General features: G+C 38.0%; 1 protein-coding gene across 4 annotated transcripts in view; it reads right to left on the bottom strand.

The window, feature by feature from the left end:
- Positions 1-13852, bottom strand: part of ALPK2 (alpha kinase 2) — a 215722-nt gene that overhangs the window by 32973 nt on the left and 168897 nt on the right. For 3 of the 4 annotated variants that reach the window (XM_074205153.1, XM_074205154.1, XM_074205155.1), the window contains one exon: positions 10969-11017. The exons of the other annotated variant lie outside the window; for it this stretch is intronic. In XM_074205153.1, coding sequence (XP_074061254.1) covers positions 10969-11017 — 49 coding nt within the window. The remainder of the gene's footprint in view (positions 1-10968; positions 11018-13852) is intronic. 4 annotated transcript variants of the gene reach the window in all.

Below are 13852 nucleotides of genomic sequence, written 5' to 3'. Positions count from 1 at the left end.
AATAAAAGAGCCTAGACATCATATTTCAAGAAGTTTTAAGGAAAACTTCATTAATTTTAGATCCTTATATCCTTATATCCTAAGGATAAAATAAAAATGGAAAGAATCCAAAATGAAAATTCCCAAGAATATGATAGCCAAATTTCAGAACTCCAGGTCAAGAAGAAAATATTGCAAACAGCTAAAAAGAATCAAGTCAGAAATCATGGTATCACACAAGACTTAGCAGTTTCAAGGTTAAAAGGATAGACAGTTTGGAATAATCCAGAAAACAAAGAAACTATGAAGCCAGCCAAGAATCACTTCCTCAGTAAACCTGAGTTTAATCTTTCAGAGGGAAAAATAAATATTTAATGAAATAGAGGACTTTCAAGTATTCCTAATGAAAACACTAGAGCTGAATTTTACATTCAAATATATAACTCAAGAACATAAAAAGTAAAATATAAAAATTATTATAAGGCACTCAATGGCATTAAACTGTCTATATTCCTATATGGAAGATGATACATGTAACTTCTAAGAACTTGCTCTTTATTAGGGCAATAAGATGGAGTTTGTATAGACATAGGGCATGGATTTGAGTTGATTCTGTTAAGATAATCTCCAAAATAAGAATATAGAGTTGAGAAGGAGGGATGATTGTGAGAAGGGGGAAAGGAGAGGTAGAATGGGGCAAATTTTTCCTCACAAATAAATAGGTGCACAAGAAAGGGTTTTTATAGTAGAGGGGGAAACGGGTGTGTGGCAGGTAATGCTAGAGCCTCATTCTCATGGGAATTGGTTCAAAGAGGGATAATATATATATATATATATATATATATATATATATATATACACATATATACACATATATACATACATGTACATACACACATTCAGTTGGGAGAGAGGAGAGTGAGGGGATAAGAAATGTTGTGGGGAGAATGATAAGGGGGAAGTCAATTGGAAGAGGTAGTGGTCAGAAGCAAGACAGACTTTTAGGAGAGACAAAAGAGAAAGGGAGAGACAGACAGAAAGAGAAACACATAGAGAAAGACACAGACAGAAAGATAGAGATGAGAGAGATACAGAAAGAAATACACAGAGGGCAGCTAGGTGGTACAGTGGATAGAGCACTGGCCTTGGAGTCAGGAGTACCTGAGTTCAAATCCAGCCTCAGACACTTAATAATTTCCTAGCTGTATGGCCTTGGCAAGCCACTTCACCCCACTGCCTTGAAAAATCTTTTTTTTTTAAAAAAGAAATACACAGAGACAGAGAGAGTCACACACCGACAGAGATAGAGAGAAAGAGTGAGACATAGAGGAGAGAAATAGAGAGATAGAGAGACAGACAGACAGACAGACAGACAGAGACAGAGAGACAGAGAGTGACAGAGAGAGACAGAGGATTACAAAAGGAAAATGGAATAGAGGGAACTGCACAATTAGTGATCATAACTGTGACTAAATAGAATGAGCTAATCCAAAGGACTAAAGTGAATAGGAGAATCCAACAATATGTTGTATGTAAGAGGAAACACTTGGGACAGAAAGACATACAAGTATTTGAAATGAAGGACTGGGGCAGAATCTATTATTTTAGTTGAAGTGAAGAGGGTAGGGATGGCAATCATGAACATTAGACAAAGCAAAAGATAAAAATAGACCTACCTTTATTTATTTTTTATCTTTTTTTTTTAGTTTTTGCAAAACAATGGGGTTAAGTGATTTGTGGAAGGTCACACAGCTAGGTAATTATTAAGTGTCTGAGGTCCTCCTGACTCCAGGGCCGGTGCTCTATCCACTGCAACACCTAGCTGCCCTGGGCCTCATATTTTAAAAAGGATGTGGACAAACTGAACAGTATCATATGGTCAGAATCCCTTATGGAGATCCAGAGAGGAAAAGGTAATATTTAGCCTGGAGGACAGAAGCCTTAGGGTAGATGTGACAAGTAGTTGAAGGACTGTCAAATATATGGATGAGGAATGTAACTTGTCCTGCCTCGCCACAGAAGGCAATATTAGAAAAAAATTTGTGTAAGTTGCAGAATCAAATCTAAGTTTGATGTAATGAAAAACTTGTAAAAAATAGTAAAAAAATAACTGTGTCTTTAGTTGTAGTGGATTGCAGTAGAAGGTAATGGGATACTACTCACTAAAGTCTTTAAGCAGAAGTTGGACAACCTTTATCAAGGGGATTCTCAAACTGGTATAATCTTCAAGGTCCTTTAAGCTTTGAGATTCTGGATTCCATCAATTGGGACTCTGAAGATATTAAGTGTCTTACCTGCTGTTCTGCATGCCTCTGAGGACCAGAGTCAAGAAATCAGTGCATGTTTTGGTCTTTTCCCTTGGTCCTCAAGTCTAATAATTGGCTCAGACTGCCTCCATGGAAACCGAATCTAGCACACACTCTCCCTACAGTCACTATGAAAGAAAAAAAGCAGAGTACTAAAAATATCCTCATTTTTTCAGAAAAGTGAGATTAGATGGAGAGAGCCTCCGTCACAGAAGGCTGACTAATCAAGGAACAAACCAGCCAGGTGCTAGCTGTGTGACATGGTTTCTGCTACCACTGCAAACTCTAAAGGTCAGAAAACTAACTTTCCACAGCAGTACAAAAGCCACATTCTAACCAAGAGTATTTCAGTGACAAATAGAGGAGCCACACAAATCAAACAATATAACAGAGAGTGGTCAACTGTTGAGAGCTTTATTTAAAAAAAAACCCCATTAATTCTCTATCTATCTCAAGCTAGTAACTCCAAGTGCAAGAATCGGGTTGAATAATATACTGATAGATAAATTTGGTGGGCTATTGGTCAAACTATTCATCAGAGTTCAAGCAATGGAAATCTTCTTCCCTGGTTCACTGTCAAGCTAAACCATTTTGAGTGGTAGTGAACCTCATTTAGGATTCTTGTTGCTCTAAGTAATCTTCACAATGTCACTGGAAAAACAGTAGCATCTGGAGGACCTCTTTCACTTGGATTCAATGCTGAATATAATCCAGGACACTAGCAAATGTCTTTGGTGAACATATTGTGGAAGCAAATTAGAAGCTTCTTTTTCTGTTTTTCTAGAAATGTTAGGAAATGCTTCATTCTCTTGCCTAAAAACCTTTCCCAGACATTTCCCTTTAGGAAAGTTGATAGAATAAAAACTAAAACCCTTTCAGGGAAATAACTAAAGAGTGATAACTAAACTTAATTCATATCTTGTTTAGATCATTGGTTTTCCCTTTCCCTTGAAGTGATTGGGCTATAGACTGATCTAAGGGCACTCTCCTCTTTAGCTACATCCTGAAGAGATTTGTGCTATGACCCATACTTTCTCATTCAGAAAGAATGATCATTTGAGTCTTTACAACCCCACTTTGGAGTTTTCTTGGCAAAAGTATTGTAGGGGTTTGACATTTTTTTCCAAGTCATTTTACATATGAGAAACTGAGGCAAAAAAAGGGTTAAATGCAGTCGCACAGTTAGAGACTGAGGTCAGATTTGAACTCAGTTGAGTCTGTACCTTAGTTGGCACTCAAAGGATATAGGTCTGTAATGATTACTCCAGGAGAGAAGGAGGAATCAATGAAGGAACTAAGTAGTGCCAATTATTTTGAATATGAACCCAAAGCTGTATTTGAAGATATTTTTTTCCTTGTTTGATATTCCTAAAAAATGTTACCTCTTGGGGTAATCTTGGGCTGGAGAATCAAATTCAATGGAATAAGAGGTTGATATCAGATTGGACAGTTTTTCTTTCTAGACAAGAAATGCTCAGATTTAGGATGAGGTTAAATTCAAAAAAATTATTTCTCTCAGATTTGTACCTAAAATGAGATGTGTAAAATTAATATTTTTCTTAGCCTTTCCCTGTTTTGTAATTCTTTCATACGTTCCTTTTCTCAATAAAAATGAAATGGAGATGGAGATTGAAGATCAGAGTCTGAATTGAATGTCAGTGTCCACTGAACTTAGATATCCTCTCCTAACCACTAGGATTATATCTGATAGAGGTCATCATGTCACTCTTCCTATTGTATCTTCTTCTCTAGTTCATTTTAGCCTCCCCTTCTCCATGGGCTACTTTCTGCCTTCAAATAGTTTCCTGATATATGTACGTGTTTGTATATGTATATCCAATGCATCTAATAACACATATGTACAACTATACACACACACACACACACACATATATATAATACTATGCATATACTATGTATATAAATAACAAAATTTATTCTGTGGCAATTGAAAGAGGAAATGGTCAGGGAAAAAGAAAACTTTTTGCTTGACTCTATCCCTGAGTCTATGCTAAGCTGGACCACATCTATCTGCTACTTGGATACCCTTAACTAAGGATTTACTGACCAGAAATTGGTCAGATCTGAAGATTGATGTAAGGAGCTTTCTCAAATTTTATATCGCAAGCAAGTCATATGTCTTACCTGGAAACTGACCATTATGATCAACTAGTCATTGTTTCCTGCTCCTTTGATTATTTACAGGCACTTGTGGGGGAGTGGGACACCCCTATTTCTTATTTCATGGAATTGCACCTATTTGCTTTTCCTTTCTCAATTTGGAAAGTCTTGCATCTTTCCTTCAATTAGAAATCAAATTACCTACTGTGTCATGTTTCATTGTTTCCTGTTAATGAATTGCTCTTATTTGATTGAGTGTTTTTAATGTATAAAAATATGTCTTCCCCTGTATTCAGGGTGAAGTACTAAAGCTGAGGAAGGCTACTTGGTCCTGATTTGTTGGGCAATCAGCATTCATTGCTTAAAATGGTACCTTCAGAAGTTGGAATCTTTGTTTTCTTGATCATTTCACCTTTCATCCACCCCAATTTACCCTGCTACCCTTTTTGAGCTGTAATCCATTCCCTCTCTTTCTTTAGCTATCAAATTTCTTGAAAATGAATAGCCCTCCTTTATCTATCCCCTTCATCTTTAACACTCTGTCTTCAGGCTTCCTCAATTAAGAGGGGTTTCTCCAGAGTTCTCAATGACATTCTTGTATTCAGGATAATGTACTCATTCCTTATATTCACCAACCTTTATGAAAGATTTGACATTCTTATCCATATTCTTCTCCTTGACATACACCATCCTTAGTTTACATAAACCTGCATTTTCTTCTGGCTCTATCTTCTCTGATGGATCTTCTTTTCCTTACTCCCTTATTGTGTCTATCCTCATCCCTTTGTTTTTTCTTATTCTACACTCTTAAGTCAAAGATAAATCAGAAATCAAAGCTGTCTGGCTATGGTATTCAGTCATAGTGACAGCTGGTGTAGAGAACTCCAACATTATCAACTCAGTGCAATGCAACAAAGCCTCCTCTCAGCCAAAACGTCAATTTGAAACCTTGAAGTTGAGTTCCAAGGGCAACAATCACTGCAGTTCCTATTCCCTACAAGGTGTCAGACAATTTTAGAGCAAAGGATACAGAAATCTTTGGTTATGGACTACTCAAATAATTTTGCTAGCAAGATCAGTGCAGTGAAAAATAATAAATTTGATAAAAAGCAGCACGGTACCTTGTGGTTAGCAAGACCCTTATTTTAGTCTTTCCTCTGACACATGCAAGCTGAATGCCTCTGTATAAGTCATTTAACTTCTCAAAACCACAGACAACATTCTAAGATTATGAGTTATAGATCAGTTGCTGAGTTTCCTGGTAGGAAGAATTTCCTTTACTGGAAGAATCTTACTGGTGAAATCTCAGGTCTAGATAAAAAAAAGTTAATAATTAGCATTTATGTACTACTTTAAGGTTTGCAAAGAACCTTATGTTTGTTACTTTATTTGAGCCTTACAAGAACCCTATCAGTTAGACACTATCCTTTATTAATTTTATAGATAAGGAAACTGAGGCTGAGAACTGTTAAATGACTTGCCCAAGGTCATACAATTAGTAAGTGTCTGAGGATGGATTTAATCTTGGGTCTTCTTGATTTCAGGCTGGCACTCTATCTACTGGACCATCCAGTTGTCCCAGTTAGGTAGTTTATACAGAGATAATTCCTATTTTACAGATGAAGGAAGGAAGAATCAAGTTATTTGAGTCCATCCCAAAACTAACAAGTGTCAGGGACAAGGTTCTGAAGCCAGGGCTGCCTGATGCCAAAGCCAATAGGTAACTCATTATACTATACTACCTTTCAGAAGGAGATAATGGGTAGGGATTTCAGGCTCTTTGAGTGGCTACTTTGTGGCAATGTAGTATTTCTTAAATCTGATCTGTTTGCACTGCAACTATGCCATCGGTCTGCCTACAGTAATCTGTAGCTCCCCAGCAGATGCCGGGCAGCCTCCTATAGCCTGAGAAAAGATCAGGGAGTACTGTTCCAGAACCTTGTGGTTTTCTCCACATGGGGGAAGCATTCTGGCTCCAGGAACTAACAATTATTCCCATTCTAGTTCCTCTTTTCTCATCATTAGAACTAATTTCCTGTACCCATCAAGTGCTTTCAGTGCTTCCCTTACTGATTCAGTAGTATTCTTTGACTTCTGAATGTGCCATCAGCACCAAGGCGTACCCCTGCCCTCCCCCACCTGCCTTTATTTACCATTGTTAGTTCTGAGGCTCAGGCAGTGCTATTTGCCTTGGTAGGTCCAGAATGCAACATTTGTTCTACAAAGGCAGAATGATAAAAGGAATTCAGGTTTGGCAGCAATTGCAAACCTAATTCAAGCCACTCTATTATTATTATGGTTTGTAGTGCGGGGATTGGGGGAGGAGACTATGTCAGTGTTGGCATACTCAAGGGAACCATCTGAACCCTACTTCTGAAACTTCAGAGCATGGGGGTCCCATCTCTCCATATTAGGGACCCATCTGTTCTTCAGCACCCAGCATCTTTGGAGTTTAATTTTGACATCTCTGACAAGCGCTATGAATCACTTATCCCTATTCTCATAAAGTATAGAGAAAGGAAAGCAAAAATTGGCTCAATTGCTCTCGGCAACTCTCCAAAAGGAGGAGTACTCTTCTTTGCTCTTGTCCCTGTCTTATTTTGGCTCAGCTCTTCTGAGTGAGAGAGAAAACCCTATTCAATGTACATTTCTTTTCTTTATTCTAGTTAAATCTAGAGATGGGGAATAGACATTTTTGAAAAAAAAATACCATTAAATTGTTGACTCTGGTGCCCTCTGCTGACTGAATTTTTAATCTTCATCTCCAGCCTGGATAGACAAAGATATTTGAATCTGTCCCTCTTCGTTTTTTTATTACAGGATCAATGGAAAATAAATTAAAAGTCACAGTACTTCTGCACATCCTTTTCAATGGTGGTTACTATTGTTTTTGCTAGCTTGCTTGAAAAACTATTATTTGCATGATTCCAAAACCCTATATGAAACTAGCTGCTTTTCCCTCTTAGGAGGCTTTTCCTTCAGAGCATTTCATGTTGGCTGAGGAATTTTCAATCATGAAAAAAAGCGTAGCACCAGAGCCAGCAAACTGAATCTCTCTAACAGGGAGCAGCTGACCGAAAAGTCAATGGCTAAATAGATGTCAAGACAATTCAATTTGTTAAGAGTTTCTGACTAACCAATTGGAACTTAAAACTTCCAACTTCGCCAAAAGATTAATGACATTAGGATACATGTGTACGTGTGGGGTGTGCTCTCAAGCATAATATGTCCTGCCTCCCAGAAGAAATATCATATAGTTATGTTTTAAGAGTAATGCTGGGAGGAAGGGGAGGAGTGTGTTATCATCAAACAAATGAAAAATTGTTGAGACTTGCCCTATCTTCATTTAGGAAGCTCATGAATAACAATTTACTTCTAAATCACCATCTCTGGAATCTATCAGTTTAATTAAGGTATGACTATGGTACAAATTTCATTCTTAGAAATTGGGGCACAATTTATGTGAAGCTTCTTCTCTAATGTAGGTTGTATGGGAGAGAAATGAAAGGTAACTTGGCAGAGAGAGAAGACCTAGGCTTGCTTTGGAGTAATGATTTGTACAAACCCTGTCTCTTACTAATATAAATCTGCCTTTAACAAAAACAAACTTATTTCTGTGCCCAGCTCCATCATCCACATCTACCCCCCCAACCCTCCAGATGTTTTGTATTGTAGCAGGACTGTTCATCTGTGAAAATAATTCAGATGTGGATTTGGCATTGGAGAAAATCTATTTACAGTTTAATCTATGTTTAATTTCTTTTAACTGAATTTTTAAAAAAGCTCTGTGTGTTCAAGATTTTGGTTCAGATTCTACCTCTGTCATTTGCTATCTGTATGACCCTAGACTAGTCACTTTCCAACCTGGGAATCTTAGTTTCCCAATTGGTTACCACTTTCTGAAAGGGGAAGGAAATAAATATATGGCCTTTTTTGTTAGTTTCCTTTTCTTTCTGTTGTTGGTAAAGATGCCTATTATGGGCAATAAAATAAATCAAAGTTGTTGCAGTCTCTGAAAGTCCCATTCTAATGTTTTCATATAATCAGGTTAATTGAATAATCTGGCCCCCTCCAGGAACAGATCTTGTCTATTGGTGTCTCCCCCCTCTTTTATGTTATATATGTCCTGAGGTTAACCACAGGACATAATTCCAAGCATTAGCATTAACCCTAGTCTATTATCCCCAAATGTTAACATCCAGCTCTCTATTTCTGTCTGCTATGAATGAACTAACCACACTCTCACCAGTTTAAGTTACTGCAGAGCTGATGATGAATCCCTGTTAAACTGAATTTATATACATACCTTGTCAAACTTTTCCAGTTAGATCGATCTTAGGTTCTTTCCCTCTTTTTTATTTTCCCTTTGTTCTGCTGGTTGTTTTCTTTTACCTCTTCTCCCTTCCTGTCAATCCTGGAATCATATTTAAAATTCCAGCCTTTTGTTTTGTTATCTAACTTGTTGTTCCAAGAGAGTAACCTCATAATAAATTTCTATTGCAAAGAGTTGATGATCAGTTTTTCTGTTTCTCTGGACATTTTTTGTTTTTTGGACTGAGAATTAGAACTGGACTTTAGACCTGGTGCTTCCATTGTGTGACTTTGGATGTTACTTCCCCTCTCTGGGTTTGAATTTCTTTATTTGCCAGGGTTTATCCGAAGGGGTTAAATCAGATAATTTCTAAGGTTCCTTTCACATCTAACATTCTCTGTAAAACCTAATTGTATTCCTCCTTAGTGAAACATCTACCTTCTTGATCTCATTCTACACAATAGAGCAGAAACCGCAAAAGTTTTATGTTAGCCAATCAGAAAGTGGAAAGATGGATTGCATACCAATCTTCCCAGGTAGTCAATCACAGGACTTGTTTCCAACACAATCACACCTGCTCTTCACTCTTTACAGCCCTACCTACTCCCCTTCCTCTGTTTCATAAGCTCCCAAACTTCCTCTTTAGAGGCAGGAATAGTTTATTAGGGCAGTTATAACCTAAGGCAGATGGGGTTAGGTGGCTTGCACAAGGCCACACAGCTAGGTAATTATTAAGTGTCTGAGTCCAGATTTGAACTCAGGTACTCTTGACTCCAGGGCACTGTGTCACCTAGCCACCCCAACAGTGTCTTTTCTTAACTGATAGAGATGAACAATCAAAATAATGTAGGTACATGAGTAAATCTTTAGATTGGTTGTTTAGACACCACCCCTAGTGGACCTTAAGGTGCTGTGTCTGTTCAGTCCAGTGACCTTAACACTGCCCCCCCAAAAAACCCCAAGTGATTGGTTCCCCCTTGAAGTATCAACTCAGGCTCTCCAAGAGTCTAGATATTCCTCAGAGCGTTGTTCCATAGTTCTAAAACAGCTGCTAAATGATTAAGTACTATCCCAGAGCATTGCAACTTTTGTTTATTTTTTTCTACTTGTTTTTCCATTTTATCATAATATTGAAGAGGTTATGGGACATATAAAGATTCTCTAGTCTGTGACTTTGAATGGTGAGATATAGCTTTCCTGCTCTGATGTCAGGACAGAGACTGTTCTAAAAAGGAAGAGTGTATTTGTGTATTTGGAGGTATGTACACCCAAACCCTTAACTCCATGCATTATAACAAAGATCACCATGATCAGTCTGGAGCCAAAAAATGCCAGCTATTGTTCAGTCTAGTGATTTTTTTTTGAAGTAAATTTTGCAGGATTTTTTCTTTGGGGGGAGAGGGGTAGAGAAAAGAGGGAATGTCCAATGTAAGTTAAAGCCCAGAAAACCAAATAGAATTGGGTACTACTATTCCCACAGGTCCTCAAGAAATGCAGGCTGATTGATTTTTCAGGTTAAAGGAAGATGTATTCCAGTTTTTACTTTCTTTCAAGCTGTCTTTATGTTCTCTTCTTCCACCATGGTCAGAAAGCAACCCAATAGTCAAATACCCAGCTACCCCAAAATCTCAAATACAGAATATTTTAGAGAAGATAGGGAGTAATCCTACCCCCATTTCCTCTAAGGCTACTCTCTTTATCTTCCTTTCTGGCAGAGCAAAATAACATCCTATGTTGAAGGAGAAGATTAGGGGAAGAAGAAATGTGAGAAAATAGAAAAAAGGACTGATTAATTTTTTCCCAGCTATAAAAATCAATATTTTCTTAATATTGTCAGTTACAGATAAATTCTTTGTGCCCACTCACTTGCAAGAGGAAATATTTCTTAGACAACTCTTTTTTTTCCACTTTGGAAATAGTGCTAAATTTTAGTAATGCTGAAAAAAGAAATCTTAGAAAACCAGAGTATCCATGTGAAGAGGAAAAACAATGGTACTTTATTTATTTCAAAATAAAGCTGTTAGGAATTAATCCTAAAAGAAATATGCAAATACTTTCTTAAAAGAGTATAGTTCCATAAATAATTGATAGAAATGAGACAGGAGAAATATTACCAAGAATATTTGTCTTTCAAAGTTGGTCAAGAGACTAACATTACATATAAGGCCAGTCTCTATCGTGTTTGCCCAGTGAGGCTTTGGGAAATACAATGCAAAAGCATACGCTGTAGGATTTCTTTTTTTCACTCACCCTTTCGCCAATGTTGCTATGCCAACGTCAGTTAACTTCATTCCTACACCTACAGGAAAAGAGAGGAAAGATAGGGCCTGAGATACCATGAGCTTCTCAGAAGGAAAAGCACTAATTCACCACTGAGGGGCAGTACCAATGCCTCTCATCATTCATCATTTCCCTTCCTGAGTCAAGGAGCTTATTTTTCACCCGGGGTTTTCTCTGCTTGAGGTTGCTTTCTCTGAGCTGATGACCACTAGCTTTTCCAAAATGAACAGACTGTAAATGAATGATAAAAGGAGTGCCAGGCCTTTGACACAGCAGTAATGAGGAACTGTAAGCTGCACATCCGGAGAAGGATAGTAGATTCATGTCTTATGTAAATAAATCACTGTGGCATGAATACCCTAATAATGGAGGGCCTTTCAGAGTCTTGAGAAATGGCATTCCAGGTCTGAGCTGCCCCTTGTTCAGCACTGCCTGTCAGGGGAAGAGGGGGGTCCTTTTGGTTCTTCAAATTACATCCAGTTAAATTCATCTGGCCTCTTCTACCCTTTTCCCAGGAGCTCTCTCCAAGGAGATGCATATGGAGCTCTTTGGCTCTTGCTAAAAGGTCCAAGTCCAATTAAATATTGAAAAGGGAAGCTCTTAGATGGCAGATGATACTGAGAGAAGGAGAGAACATGACACATAGAAGCAAACCCCAATAGAGTAGGAAGTTAGGGCATACCTTCAATCAGATCCCAAGTTCCTGCTCTATCAAATGGTGAGAATGGAATGAGTGGAAAAATCTCTTTGCTTTGCAGAGAAAATGTGCTCTAATTATATGCCCATTTGAAGGGGATGCCTTCCTATCCTTGTCTAGCTGTAGTACAGGAATAAGAGCTCTAGTATCCTATTATTGCCTGAGTATTACAGGAGCCACGTGTAAGAGGGAGATGGCATGGTACTCTTTTCTTAATTATTAAGTATAATTTCCCAAAACCTTTTCTGTATCTACTTGACTAGATAAAACACAGATGTAGATTCTATTCTGAGTTCCATTCTCAGTTTCTGTATTCCAGTCCACCATGCTTTCCTGCTTAAATCCTGAAAAATCTGCTGGTGGCCTTTGGTAAGGATGCAGGGAGAACAAGATGCACCACCTCCAGAGCAGTCCCCCTGCTTGATGCTTGCCCCTTCCTTTCATTCTGGGAAGACAAAGATTGGTTCCTGGTATTTGACCTAGTTCTAATGATGTTCTTATGGGAAAAGAGTTTGTTGGGGGTGGGGTGGGTAATGGCATTTTGGAGCCAGTTGAGGACAGTGATGGAACTAGCTTTGTTTATAACTCTGCTCCTGAGTTTAAGTTAAGGTTTAACTCTTCTCATTTAAGAGTTCTATGATCTGAGGCAAGCCACTTCACATCAAAGAACCTCATTTTCCTCTTCTCTAAAATGGAGATAATCATACTAAATATCTGTCACTTAATTTTTATGAGAATCAGAAAATAGCATCATATGACAGATGTTTGACTTTTTGACTTGTTTTGTTTTGGTTTTCCTCAGAGGAAATGTCCAGGATATCAAACAGGATAAGCAACTTTGGTATCATTTACAATTATAGAGTTGCCAGGTGGCACTAGAGGTCAAATGACTCATCCAGGGTTCCACAGTCAATATACAGTAAAGGCAATATTCAATCCCAGGTCATACTGACCTGAAGCCAGCCTTACAATATTTGCTGTAAGGATCAAAATAAATGAAAGCAGTGAAGCAAAGATATGAATTGCTACAGAGAAAGGGACTGGAGTGATTTCCTTAGTATTGGGAACACCCAGGTAAGGAACTTTTCTCTATTAATGCAGGTCTCCATTATCTCTGCAACTAGTAGTTTTTGGTTTTTGGTTTTTGTAAGGTTATGGGGTTAAGTGACTTGCCCAAGGTCACACAGCTAGGTAATTACTAAGTGTCTGAGACCAGATTTGAACTTGGATTCTCCTGACTTCAGGGTGGGTGCTCTATCCACTATGCCACCTAGTTGTCTCCTTGCAACTAGTAGTTTTAAAGGGTTACTTGGGGCCTTAAGAAGTCAATGACTTGCTCAGAATCACATATTCTGTACATCAGAGACAAAAACAAATCATTGTATTAAGATTCTGAGATGACTACACCCTCTTCTTCCTCTCACAAGTTGCTAATATTCTAGTTTAACTTTATTAATTATTATTACAATTATTGTATTAGGTAATGATTTATCTACAATGTTATAGACAATTCTTATTCAAGTATGGTTTGGAGTAGACAGCTATTGAGATCCTCCCCTCTTCAGTTTCAAGATGCTGTGACTGTCTCTGGTGTTCCTCCAGATCCCATCCGTCAAAAACACAAGCATAGACTATATGGCTCAATTGGTTGAGCATGGCATGGGTGATAAGGATAGAAAGACAAAAAGAAAAGAATCCTTTCTTCTCAAGACTTTCCATTCTACTGCTCAAAGACATACCTATAAAGAAATACAAAATGTATACAAATTTGGGGGGAGAGAAGGGCAAGGAGACTAGCATATCTTTAATCCCCTAAACCCTCATTGGGCACCAATAAGACTGAACATCAATGCTCTAAAGCATCAGGGCCTGGGTAGAGCCCAGCAACAGCTTAGGACGTTTTTTCTTTTCAGTCTGATTAGTCAGACAGAAGCTCTGAGCCCTGTTTTTCTGCTTTGAACCTGAGAGGTAAATTAGAAATGGCACTTTTGTGGAAAGCAATGAGCATTTTTTAAAGTGTTTTCCACAGTTGGGAACTAATTCATCTCTCTATTCTGACATTGTTAACTACCAAGACACACGTGGAAATGCATCATGGGGCTTGGATATCAGGGGCTATTTTAAAAAATAAAAATAAAAAAACTCTCCTTGAAGATC

Source organism: Macrotis lagotis, chromosome X, assembly GCF_037893015.1.
Source record: "Macrotis lagotis isolate mMagLag1 chromosome X, bilby.v1.9.chrom.fasta, whole genome shotgun sequence".
Lineage (NCBI taxonomy): Eukaryota > Metazoa > Chordata > Mammalia > Peramelemorphia > Peramelidae > Macrotis > Macrotis lagotis.
Note: the sequence above shows the minus strand (reverse complement) of the source record. Positions and strands in the feature narration are given on the sequence as shown.